The sequence below is a fragment of the Pseudochaenichthys georgianus genome, chromosome 23 (assembly GCF_902827115.2).
Source record: "Pseudochaenichthys georgianus chromosome 23, fPseGeo1.2, whole genome shotgun sequence".
In the NCBI taxonomy this organism is placed as follows: domain Eukaryota; kingdom Metazoa; phylum Chordata; class Actinopteri; order Perciformes; family Channichthyidae; genus Pseudochaenichthys; species Pseudochaenichthys georgianus.
The window spans coordinates 777,997-791,306 of NC_047525.1; the positions used below are offsets into that span (position 1 = coordinate 777,997).

General features: G+C 46.2%; 1 protein-coding gene across 1 annotated transcript in view; it reads left to right on the forward strand.

The window, feature by feature from the left end:
• The first annotated feature begins 407 nt into the window (after nt 1-407).
• Nucleotides 408-13,310, forward strand: part of LOC117439356 (unconventional myosin-XVB-like) — a 16,339-nt gene continuing 3,436 nt past the window's right edge. Inside the window, exons 1-14 of the mRNA XM_034075269.1 lie at nt 408-492; nt 5,249-5,311; nt 5,432-5,489; nt 5,578-5,702; nt 6,187-6,282; nt 6,361-6,596; nt 8,608-8,777; nt 8,864-8,936; nt 9,284-9,466; nt 9,559-9,668; nt 10,213-10,280; nt 10,997-11,069; nt 12,508-12,540; nt 12,672-12,728. Of these exons, the coding sequence (XP_033931160.1) occupies nt 5,309-5,311; nt 5,432-5,489; nt 5,578-5,702; nt 6,187-6,282; nt 6,361-6,596; nt 8,608-8,777; nt 8,864-8,936; nt 9,284-9,466; nt 9,559-9,668; nt 10,213-10,280; nt 10,997-11,069; nt 12,508-12,540; nt 12,672-12,728 (1,285 nt within the window). The 5' untranslated portion in view covers nt 408-492; nt 5,249-5,308. The remainder of the gene's footprint in view (nt 493-5,248; nt 5,312-5,431; nt 5,490-5,577; nt 5,703-6,186; nt 6,283-6,360; nt 6,597-8,607; nt 8,778-8,863; nt 8,937-9,283; nt 9,467-9,558; nt 9,669-10,212; nt 10,281-10,996; nt 11,070-12,507; nt 12,541-12,671; nt 12,729-13,310) is intronic.

Sequence of the window (13,310 nt, forward strand, 5' to 3'; positions counted from 1 at the left end):
GTTGAAATGTTGGGTTTCTTTTATATAAGCCGGGAGATCTCGAACTAGATTTCCAAAAGAAAATTAGAATGGAAATCATATAATCCAAGTCATCCAGAGGATTTATTTTCTAAAGTAACTGGATTGTTTTATCTGAGATGAAACCTGAAAGCTATCCAGGTGAATGTGTTGAGGACTGCTGGCCCTTTATGTACTGTACGGGGTGGCTTCATTTACAGGACACTTCCTTTAACAGATCTGATCCCTTTCCTTTAACTAGCTTTCTTATCTTGCATTAATCATGGACACACACACACACACACACACACACACACACACACACACACACACACACACACACACACACACACACACACACACACACACACACACACACACACACACACACTCTCTCAGGCAGTCTGGTCTTGGACTTCAACCCTCTGAGTGTAATTTGAAGCAGCAGCACATCTCTCTACCTGTCTCTCTCTGCTTCCAGTTCAGCCCCGACAGGTAGGCTGCCTTCTTAACCCTTCACATGCAGGTTTCCGAACACACACAGACTCTACTGTACTTTCAGCTGGTGCTTTCTGTGCCTTTCTGCCTTTCTCTGTGAACTAAATGTTGCTTATGTTGCCTTCAGTGTATCACAGCTCCATTCTATTCGGTGTTATTGTTTTATGAGCATTGGACTATGAACAGTGGAAACTGCCTCTGTCAGCTGTTAGCCTAGTTTGAGTCAGTTAGTGTAAGTTACTAAAAAGCAAGATGAAGAGTTTACAGATATACGTTGGGCTTAAGGTGACATCTCATCTACGTCTGATCACTGTTAATGAGCATGGTGATTACCAGGAAGATAGAAAAGTGTGGACTAGATTATGTTGGTCAAAAACAATCATTAATGTCAGAAGAGTTCTTCTGTGGAGTTGCAAATCACTGACAGGCACACATTTTCAATACGAAGAGCAATAACACACCAGTATGTGCTTGGGTTGAAATGAATCTGTGTGCAAACTAACCCTGATGATGACATGGTGGTGATGGTTGCTTTAATTCAATACAGTACTATACAATAGTCACTATTTGATCAGACAGTCCACAGACTGAAAGACACTTACACAACTGTGCATGTGGACTTGGAAAGAGGGTATCCTCAACCAGGCTTAAGATGCTTTACAGTTGAGTTGCATTGTGGGAAATGTAGTCCAGGACTTTGGACCACAACTTTATGTGCAGTACATAGTATTTGACTGATGTATCTGGTCCAGTTGGAACTAATCTGTACCACTTAATGTACAGTTTTATAACATATTCACTAATACTGTGAGTAAAAACTACGATATTCATCTCTGAAGTATATGAGTGCTTAGTTAGTATATAAGCGCTTTGTTAGTAATTGTATCGCTTGAAGTGGAGTCGAAAGAGATGAGTTTTCAGTCTGCGCCGGAAGATGTGCAAGCTATCTGCTGTCCTGATGTCAATGGGGAGCTCATTCCACCATCTTGGAGCCAGGATAGCAAACCCACGTGTACAGTTTAACCATGTCCTGGATGTAGGAAAGGCCAGATCCCTTCGCCTCATGGTACGCAAGTACCAGTGTCTTGAAGTGGATTCTAGCAGTTACCGGAAGCCAATGAAGGGAGCGGAGGAGCATCCAACAGGATGATGACAGAGGAGAGGGAGGCTGCTTTAGCCGTGTGCAGTTCCTCAGAGACAGCAAGGAGGGCAGTTTCTGTGGAGTGACCTGCCTTGAAACCAGACTGGTGCGGATCCAGAAGGTTGTTCTGATGGAGATAGCAGGAGAGTTGTTTAAAGACAGCGCGTTCAAGTGTTTTAGACAGGAACGGGAGGAGAGAGACAGGCCTGTAGTTTATAACCTCAGACGGGTTGAGAGTGGGTTTCTTTAGGAGAGGGTTTACTCTCGCCTCCTTGAGACTGTTTGGAAAGTGACCAGAAGTTAGAGAAGTGTTGATGAAATGGGTGAGAAACGGTAGAATATCAGGAGCGATAGTCTGAAGGAGGTTTGAGGGGATAGGGTCCAGAGGACAGGTGGTAGGGGGGGCAGAGGTAATGAGGGTAAGAACCTCACTTGGAGAGAGAGGGGAGAAGGAGGTCAGTGTGTGGGTGGAAGGAGGGTCTGGAGACCCAGCGGTGAGTAGAGGTGAGTCAGAAAAAGAAGAGCGAATGTCATCAACCTTTTTTTCAAAGTGGTTAACAAAGTCGCTTGACAGAAGTGAGGGGGGGGGAGGGGCTTTGGGGGGTCCAAGAGGGAGGAGGGGGGAGGGGCTTTGGGGGGTCCAAGAGGGAGGAGGGGGGAGGGGCTTTGGGGGGTCCAAGAGGGAGGAGGGGGGAGGGGCTTTGGGGGGGTCCAAGAGGGAGGAGGGGCTTTGGGGGGGTCCAAGAGGGAGGAGGGGGGAGGGGCTTTGGGGGGTCCAAGAGGGAGGAGGGGGGGAGGGGCTTTGGGGGGTCCAAGAGGGAGGAGGGGGGAGGGGCTTTGGGGGGTCCAAGAGGGTGGAGAAGATGGAAAATAGTTGTTTAGGATTGTAATAGGAAGATAGGATGTTATCTTGAAAGAAAGTGCTTTTTGCCTGAGAGATGGAAGCAGAGAAAGAGGAGAGGAGAGCCTGATAGGTTAGGAGGTCGTCGCGGTGTTTGGATTTCCACCGTTTCCGCTCTGCTGCCCTAAGGACGGTTCTATTAGCACAAAGTGCGTCATTTAGCCAGGGAGCAGGAGGGGACTGACGAGCCTTCCGAGATGTGAGAGGACGGAGAGAGTCCAGAGAGGATGAGAGTAGAGAGGAGAGTTTCTGCAGCAGAGTTTGGAGGCAGGAGTTGGAACGAGTCAGAGGAAGGGAGGGCTGAGAGCACCGATGAGGCAAAGGTAGAGGGGGAGAGGGAACGGAGGTTACGGCGGACAGGTGCAGGATAAGAAGAGATTAGTTTGTTATGTTTGGAGAGGGGTAGAGAGAATGAAAGGAAGAAGTGATCGGATGTGTGGAGCGGGTTTACAGAGAGGTTAGAAGTAGAGCAGTTCCTTGAGAATATGAGATCAAGGACACTGCCAGCTTTATGAGTCGGTGGGGACGGAGACAGTGAGAAAGCAAAGGCGGTTAACAGAGATGTTAGTTTGTCTATCTTCCCCGTCTGGAGGTTGAAGTCTCCGAGAAGTACAGCGGGAGGGCCAGATTCAGGGATGTGTGAGAGGAGAGGATCTCATTCCTCCAAGGCACCTGGTGGACGGTATTTGCTTAACTTGTTTTGATCCCCTGTCCATTCCATTGGATATAACTGGTGTAGGATTTCTTGATCTATGTCTCCAGTCATGTGATTCCACCTAAATGTTCAAACTGTTTTGGTTCAGTGTCTATAATCCAGTCACATTGTCTCACATCATAATAATAATCCAATGTGAGTCTCACAACACCTAACAAGTCGAGCCACTCCCCCTTTATGAGGCAGGGAGGAAGTGCAAGACAAATAACACATCATTAAATATTTAAACACAGTTTTTTGATTACTAATGACTTATGAGTGCATTTACTGAGTGGAAATCTACCACGACAATATGTGCTATTGTTCAACACTAAGGCTAAGACAGAAAAAAGAAATGTCGCTGAGACGGAAGGTCAAGCAGTGAAAATGATCCTAGCCAATGTGTTGGGTCCTCTGAACACGTTGATGCTGCTCGAGGCGCTGGCCAGCAGTCATTAGGATTATCCTCAGAGAACATAAGTGTGTTTCAGTGTACACCTATGGGGTGTACCAACTGATCAACACTGATTCTACAGGGGGGGGGTGGCTGAAGATAGAAAACAGTAGCCCTCAAACCAATATATATTGAGACCCCATTTGGAGCCCCATGAATATGAGCCCCATGAACGTGCCAGTCGTTAAGAGCGGTGCATGTTACTGAGACATGAACAATGTATTACTCATGTTGTTGAAGTACCCTGTTCACTTCAACAGAAGGCAATAGGTTTGTGTCAACAGATGTAATCCAACCAGAATTAAGGCTGACCAATTGTTACCATGTGTGGATCCTTTCGTTTACTAACATAGTAATAATAATAATAATATATTCATTTTCTATGGTGCTTTTCTGAACCCAAAGACGCTTTACATTTGGGAGGGAGGGTAGACAAACAAAACAAAAACAAAGACAGAACCAAAAAGAAACAAAACACAACAGAAAAGCAGTCAGGAGGAAGTTGATTGAGAGGGGGCGGGGCTTATGGATAGAGAGTTGAAGAGGTGGGTTTTGAGGCGGGACTGGAACAGGGTGAGGGACTCAGACTCACGGAGGTCTTGGGGGAGGGGGTTCCAGAGCTTCGGGGCTGCCACAGAGAAGACTCTGTCCCAGAAGCTCTGGAGTTTGGCCTTGGGGATGGAAAGCAAGTGAAACACAGGATATACAATTGCGTATATGAGTCACTTTTTCAAATGAGAATGACATGATCTGCTTTAACACTGCTATCTGTCACATCTATGCTCTATACAATTTCCCCACGAGGGATTAATAAAAGTCCATCGTATCTGATATGAGTTCCAAATGACATCGTTCTTACATGACACGTTTAAAACAAAATGATTCCACTGATAAATTGGTAACTTAATATGTGTCAGGGTGTAGTGAGCCTCAGGGTGCGTTTGTGCCACACTTGTTTGGTTTGGGTGGGTCGGTCATTGTGAGGTAAGGCCGGGTGGGGCTGTGTGTGTTTGAACAGAACCATTCTCTTCATTTAAGTGTATGAATACAAAATGGCATGAAAGAAGAGTATTTGCTGTATGAGTATGTCTGCACGCACATGTGTAATCTGAAATACATGCTTCAGGTTTCAGGCATGTGTCCGATACCTGCTTTAAACAAACTACTCACCCTGTAAACACTGGGAATGGCAGAGATGAGTTCATCGTATGGATCCCATCTGAGTGACGCTGCCCTGCTGCACTGATGGAGCTCCTCTCTGTGAGCTGGAAAGATCCTGATAAAACACACTTGCTGGACTCTTGGAACTGCGTGCCCTGCTGTAGGCGGGCCACCGCCTGAGGGAGGGGCAGCAGTATAAAACAGGACGTGTGTCTAAGAATAGGTCTGATTGAACAGAGAGGAGGGATGGTTGAGTTCCTGGATATCAAGAGGATTACTCAGTGAAACAAATAAGCTTCAGGGGAAGGACGCCAGAAATAGAACTATATAACGTTAAGATTATGAGAGGGAATCCCGCTGGTCCCAGTGTGATGGACTGACTTTGCTGCGTGTCAATTTCAGGAATTTCATGAGAAGAATAAAGTGAAGGCAGTGACAAAGACCAAGAGTGTATCTCCAGGAATGGTAAGCAAATCAAATGTATCCCATATCGTAGAGAGAGAGCCTGCTGTAACATTTCCCAGAAATCTAAGGGCCAGCCGTCTGGTTCCTCCTGAGGTCGTCTTTGCTCTATGTTCCCCTCAGGATGTGGGGATGTTGGAGATCCCTGCCGAGCTGTCAGCCAGACTCTGCAGTGCAGCCGGTACCTTTTTAATAACCATCACATCGCATCAGATAACACGGGAATCCAGCGCTCAGTTTGTGATTGTTGTTCCATCTCTGTCCACCAGGGCAGCAGCATGGCTCGGGGGTCACAGAGGTGGCCCCCCCTCAGGTGAAGGCCCAACACAAGCTCAGCCTGCCTCTGGATGTAGACAGATACCCATTCTCTCGCTATGCCAAGTCCACCTTAAAGGTGAGCAAAGGGCATGCACATACTACAAAGACATGTATACTTAGAACATATTCAGGTATTTATTGCACAGCATTGGGTCATAAGTGTTAGCTAATGATCTACCAGGGACTTTGTTGACACTGTGGTGTTGTTGTTGTTGTTGTTGTTGTTGTTGTTGTTGTTGTAAAGTATTTCAACGTTTCAATCCACTCCCTTTATGTAAAAATGTAATAAATAAATGTCTTACAGAGATTTATGGAGATTCGGTCCTGGTTCAAGGAAACAAGGATTTTTATAAAAGCATATAATAACAAGAATAATCTTGTACCAATTTATTTCTGTTTGATTGAGGCTTGAATATCAAACTCAATCTCAGATTCCATTTACGTTCAAAGATGTATTATTCTAAACAAAGCTTATACAGGAACAGCCCTACACCTGAATGAAAGGAGTGGGATTGTGTTTCCTGTCTTTGTGAGATTTCCTGATATGTTGTCCTCCTCAGGATACATGGTGCCAGCCTCAGGGACGCCCCCTCCAGAGGTCCCTCACCCCCCTGGAGCCTGAAGATAACAGAACTGCCCTGGACATCTACAAACTGGTACAGAGTGATTACTTTAGTTTATATTTGTTTCATTCTCATTTGTCCGTTTATTATTTCCGACCCTTCTCTCCTCAGATCCTGAGGTTTACGGGTGAGTCGGAGCTGAGTGGCTGGCAGGAGCAGCTGCTGGGTAACTACATCGTGGAGAGGGGTCAGAGCCGGCCCCCCCTGAGGGACGAGATCCTGGCCCAGCTGGCCTACCACACCTGGGGCCTGCAGGAGGATCTGAGCAGCCTGAGGGGCTGGCTGCTGCTGACCTGCTGCCTCAGCGCCTTCACCCCCTCCCCCACGCTGGACAAGCCCCTGCTCAAGTAGGTGTTCCCCTTCTCTACCTACAGGGGTCAGTGGAGAGCACAGTGTAGTGCTACAGGGTGACTGCACTGCCACCATAGTCTCCAGCTACATGTTAGAACAGAAAGTACCCCCCCACTCATCTGTGATGATTGGCCTACATGTTTTCTTTTATTATACTCATTGTATTTGTATTCAACCCAACTTTCTACTGACACTCCCGGCCTGTTTGGTGCACTAGTGCCGCCGCTGCAGATAGGTTGACGTCATAGAATTATTCATTTGAAATAAATCCATGAGAAATGTGTTTCTCACTGAACTGCCGGTTGTAGCTGTGTGTTTATCCCTGCCTGATCTTAAGTACCCCTAGGGTTCCCCGTACCCCCGGTTGGAAACCACTGCGTTAGAAGACATTACAGCGCAACTACGTCACTTTACAACAGTGCTTCTCAAAGTGTGGTCCGCGGACCACTGGTGGTCCGTGAGCGCCCCCTAGTGGTCCGTGAGTATATTGGTAACATTTCACATTTGAAATTAATTAATTAATTAAAGTTTTCCGCACTCTCGCGGGAATATCTCCGCAATGGAGCGAGCTTAAGTTTCACTTTCCATTGCATGATATAGCCCAGATAAACACCTTCATCACACATGTGGCCACTTGTTTGTACCATTTTCAGGCGATTTGCAAAGAACTGTGTTTTTGGATATTTGTGGAGTTAGGTGGTCCGCGAGTGTTTTTTTATTGGTTAAGTGGTCCTTGGTATGAAAAAGTTTGAGAAACACTGCTTTACAAAGAAGGAATAACACCATTTTTGTATTATACATTTAAATGTGGTTTGAGCTGCTGTTTCATGTACTGGGTCCCAGTCCAATGTTGGTCCACTATGAGCAGAAGCTAATAGCAAACTGTATGGCTGTGAAACTAGCATTTAGTATTGTCCCTTTGGCCCATAGTTACATCGGCTCACTTAAAGCTGCACTAATACATTTAGACGAACAATGGAACGACTTAGTTTAATGTGAAAGGGGTCTTTTATAGCAATCATTTACAGTATGCCGTTTCACAAAGCTCTGTGGGGCCTTTTCAGTTTCTTTCAACTGATAAGCATTTTTACGATTTTGATTTCTGCAAAACTGCTTCCATAAACCAGAGCACAACAGCAGCGACACACAGTCACTCGCCCACGAAGATAGTTGAGCATTTAAACTTTGGTTAAAGAGACAGATATTTGTCATTTCCAAACATCTGGACTACCTATGTTGCAAATGTATTATCTTTTCAATTTACACACGGCATCTATTGCACGTCTGTCCGTCCTGGGAGAGGGATCCCTCCTCTGCTGCTCTCCCTGAGGTTTCTCCATGTTCCCTTTAAACTGTGGGTTTTCTCCGGAAGTGTTTCCTTGTACGATGTGAGGGTCTAAGGACAGAGGGTCTGAGGACAGAGGGTCTAAGGACAGAGGGTCTAAGGACAGAGGGTCTGAGGACAGAGGGTCTAAGGACAGAGGGTCTGAGGACAGAGGGTCTAAGGACAGAGGGTCTAAGGGCAGAGGGTCTAAGGACAGAGGGTCTGAGGACAGAGGGTGTCGTATTGTCATACTGATATTCTGTACACACTGTGAAGACCACTGAGACAAATGTAACATTTGTGATATTGGGCTATAAATAAACATTGATTGATTGATTGATTGATTGATTGATTGATTGATTGATTGATTGATTGATTGATGGACACCCAGTTTAAAGTGACAGTGATGCTAATGTTGCTCCAGGTCTGCTTTGCAAACAGGAAATGATGATGATGATGATTTGCTGAACATGTTCGCCTTTAACTTTGAAAATGTTGAGATTCTTGAAAGTGACTAGTGCTTTTCAAAATGCAGTCTCTTCTATTGTTAGTCTGACTCTTGCACTGGACTTTGTAGAAACCTTTTAAATCCTGTTATGGATGTTCTCTGGTTGACCATGCCATTCCTTAAACCACTTTGAAACACTGTCTGCCATGACTCAGCCTGCTCTCGCGCTCTGCAGGTATGTTTCTGACCACGGTCCGGGGGAGTACCGCTCTCTGTGCCAACACAAGCTGCTGACCTCTCTGCAGCTCCCGGCCCCTGCGGCCCGCGTCTACCCCCCCACCCAGCTGGAGTGGACTGCCAACCAGAGGAAAGGCACCATGCTGCTGGATGTACACACCTACAACGGTAAGGAAGAAAACATGAGCATCATGAAACCTGACACGTGATATCGGCAGCACGGTGTGAACCTAAACAAGCTTTGTTGTTTTCAGATGAGAAGCTGACCACTGAAGTGGAGTCATGGACCACAGGAGAGGAGCTGGCTGCATGGCTCCTGCACTATAGGTACTTCTGAGCAAGCAGTGGATCGACCTCCATTTCAAGGTCCCATGTCATGGCCATTTCTACTGATCATAATTTCATTGGTATCGTTACGTCACTATACTCAGGAAGAAAACAATGGAAAAAGACAAATCTCCAACGAGGCGTTCTAGAGCTTTACTCCCTACTGGGTGCACTTTGAGGGTTTGTGACTCTGCAGACCGTTCACATGCAGAAAGAGCTACATGACACACAAGGGGACGGGTGATAACCAGAAAAGCATGCCATGGGACCTTTAAGATTTATATGTATATTATTCCCAGTTCATCCTCCTCCGTGTGGTGTAACCCCCCCCCCCGTGCTGTTTTCAGAGGCGCGCCGGAGGCAGTGCAGGGCTGGTCGGTGTCTCTCCTGACGGATGAAGGCTGGTCAGATCTGGCCGGCTCAGACTTCGTCCTGGATCTCCTGGCTGGAGCTGAAGCTGAGGTGCTGCCCCCCCCAGGGACGCCCTCCTCTACACACTCCGACTACCTGTTCAGCAGCCAGGGGGACAGGTCTGAACAAACGGATGATTTTTGGGTTTATCCAGGTTTTTTTAAAAGAGTATGTTCTCGTAATGTGCTGCTCTCCCCCCCCCCCACTTCAGGATGCCAGCTACAGACCTGGATGACTTTATTCCACCAGCACCCCCGATGCAGGCTCCTGGGCTGCCTGCTTTTGAGGGAAGCTCCTGGGGGAGAGATTATCCACAGGAAGGTAAGAGGGATAACATGCTTCAGGACAGATGACGGCTAACAGTATGGCCATTCTGTTCTTTTGCTTTAGAAGTTTTCAGATAACACTTTGTACAGTTTAGTTGTTTCAGGCAAACTCAAGCCCTTAGACTCTGCCCTTGTGGAATATCAAAGATGTTATCAATGGCCCCCACATGTCATTAGTACACGTACTATACTCCAGTGTACAGTAGAGCAGTGCCTTGTGGCTTTATCACAGCGTGTGTGCTGAAACAGCTTTCTGATTCAAAGAGAGCCAGAAGCACGGCTAACCTGGACATGAGGCCAGCTGAATGGATGGACTGAAACCAAATGGATATTCAGACTGATCATTATGCTACTGGATCAAAAACAAGATGTAATACCTTTTTAAATCGTTACGTTTATATCGTGTTCATACAGTGCATATTGCGATATACATATATGTTATGTGTTTAGCTGAAGGTGATAGGGCACATAAACCTTAGTGTTGGGGTCCGTTTTTTTTCTGTCTTACCTTCTGATCTCTAGTCTCCACCTGTCTGCAGGCCGTGGGAGACAGATGGACGCTTACGTTGATGACCTGTTTGACCCTGTACTGGACCAAGGACCTCCGGTTAGTGGTCATCAGACTGTGTGTGTCTGTCTGTGTGTTTGTCCGTGTGTATCTGACTGTGTGCCTGCCTGCCTGCCTGCCTGCCTGCCTGCCTGTCAGAGTTTGGAGGAGGGTGTATTCAGAGGAGGGCTTTAGGGCCATTGTGGCAGATAATAACCCTTCACTCGATGGTCTATAGTTAAAACTGTAACTAATGTAAATGTTATATTTATATGTTAGATTCTCCAGAGAGTGTTACGTTTTATACTCAGGGGGGATCGTGTGTCTGGCTGTATCTTATTACTGAGCGTGTGAAGTCTGAAGTCACTGGGTTCTGTTTCCTGCTTTCTTTCCAGTAACTACTGTGTGTGTGTGTGTGTGTGTGTGTGTGTGTGTGTGTGTGTGTGTGTGTGTGTGTGTGTGTGTGTGTGTGTGTGTGTGTGTGTGTGTGTGTGTGTGTGTGTGTGTGTGTGTGGTGTGTGTGTGTGTGTGTGTGTGTGTGTGTGTGTGTGTGTGTGTGTGTGTGTGTGTGTGTGTGTGTGTGTGTGTGTGTGTGTGTGTGTGTGTGTGTGTGTGTGTGTGTGTGTGTGTGTGTGTGTGTGTGTGTGTGTGTGTGTGTGTGTGTGTGTGTGTGTGTGTGTGTGTGTGTGTGTGTGTGTGTGTGTGTGTGTGTGTGTGTGTGTGTGTGTGTGTGTGTGTGTGTGTGTGTGTGTGTGCGCGCGTGCGCGTGTGTGTAGGACATGGAAAGAGTAGCCATGCTGAACCGCAGGATGAAAGGAGGTGGAGGGATTGGACCCATGTATGGAGCTGGTAGGAAAACATCACATTACAGGTCAATTGTCAGACGCTTCTACCCAATACGACTTACATACATTCAATACTGTGGGCAATCCCCACAGGAGCAATTTGGGGTGAAGTGTATGTACACAGGACACAGGTACATGCTGACTGAGGGATGGAACCAGTGGAAAACACATTATATCCACACTGTGGATCATACTAACTCTGTGTACTGTAGAGAAACGGTATACAACCTAAAACATTAAGTAGCATTCGGCATAGGAAAGACAGGGCCCCTAGGTAGAGGGCTCCGTCTGTGTTTATAGAACTAGGATTACACTACGTATCCTATCGTTCTATCTCACACAGGCTCCGCCCTCTACTGGACTCTATGGGTACAGTGGGTGGAGCCCCGATGAATAAACGCCCTGTCGCCCTACAACATCGACCCACCACACTGCCCCTGAAAGGCCTTTGGTTAACAGCCACAGCACCCCAACTTCCTATCACCCGGTTGTGACCGTGGAGAAGCCGGGGCGCAGCTTACCTGGCTGAGTAGAGCCTAATTGGTCTGAGTAACCCCATAGCTCCACCCTGCAGGTGCCACCACAAGTGTCTACATACCGTGCACCCCGTTTCCAGGTCCCTAAGGAGCATGGGAAAACCACACTCATGCCGTCGAACAAGGCTGTCTACACAGCCATACCTCGTGAAGAGTGTGCATGGACCTCAGTGGCCGTCTAGCTGTATAACCCTCGACCTGGAAGAACTCCTTAGGTTCTTGGGAACAGAGAAGGGGTTCGGTCTGAGTGTCGCCCTGCTACGGTCACCACGAACCAGAAGGCAATCCGGGTGCACCGATAGAGCGGTCAGTTCGCATACTCTGTTGGCAGAAGTCAAAGCAAGCAGCAAAGCTGTTTCTTTTTGCTTCCCTCTCTCTCAATGATAGCGCCTTCAGGGAGGAGAGCTCCGGAGGCTGAAACGGTTCTGTAACCAAAGCCTCGAGCACCAATGGCAGTTCCAATTGCGTGGTGGAGACATGCACCACTGGGCGCTGTCTCCTGATCCCCTGCAAAAAACGCTTCATAAGCGTTTGGCTAAAGACTGGTCTGCTGCCAAATCCTGCATGACAGGACGAGATGGCTGCTGCATACACATTTACTGTGGCATGAGCAAGCCGCTTGTCCACCAGTAGCTATAGCTAGGATGGAATAGAGCCCAATGTACCGGACAGAGCGCAAAGACTTCCTGTGTTTTGGCTTTCTAGCCATTTCGACATGAAAGTAAGCATCTGGGGATAGAGTCCAGTAGAGGGCGGACCCTGTGTGAGGTAGAACAGAGTTTGACGCTGGTAGTTTCACTTATAAAAACGTTTTCCACTGTTTGTCAAATAACCTGATTTGAAGTCTCATTTGGGATTCATGTGTCTTTGCAAACTGTATTTATAACGGATCATTCTGTTTTTCAGGTATACCCATGACAATGCCAACTTATCCTATGGGTAAGTTGGAAGATTGATTTGAAGAATAACGCTTTTTGTGTCCTATCGGAGTCTTCAAGCTTTGAATCCTTTTGAGTGGCAGAAAAGTGACTGCATGAGCATTTTCTAAACTGTTTCTTTGTTGCCTCCAGTTAACCCTTCCATTCAGAGCTATGGGGCTCCCATGATGCCAACCATGACAATGCCAGGTAATACACACACACCTTTCATTCAAGTACTTGAGTAAATGAGAATACAACTGTAAATATTACATCAAGTTTACATAATCCCATCAAGATTACAAATTATTAATTGAAAAACACTTTCAACACATTCAATCACAATAAACTGGAAAATACAGAAAAAGGACCACTGGCTCCAAACATATACTTTAACAAACCTGTTCTGGACAAATACATTTGATATAGCTATATATTATATACTGTATATATATATATATATATTTGATAGACATTATGGAAATTAAATCCCCCACCCCTCAAAACTGTTCCAACAGTAGGATTGTTTGTGTTTATTTGATATACTTTATTGTACCTATATTCGGATGTTTTTTTGTTACAGCAGCCTGTTAAAAGGCATTATATATGTATGTAATATATATATATATATATATACATAATGATTGCTATGTTGTATGGTTGCTGATGTAAAGGTCTATATATCACAGGTCTCAGATATATACAAAACATGTCTCTGAAGTGTTTGGCTCCAAACACCAAACAGATCATTGCAGCATTACCCATAATCCCCTCTGTTTCAGCCCTGATTCT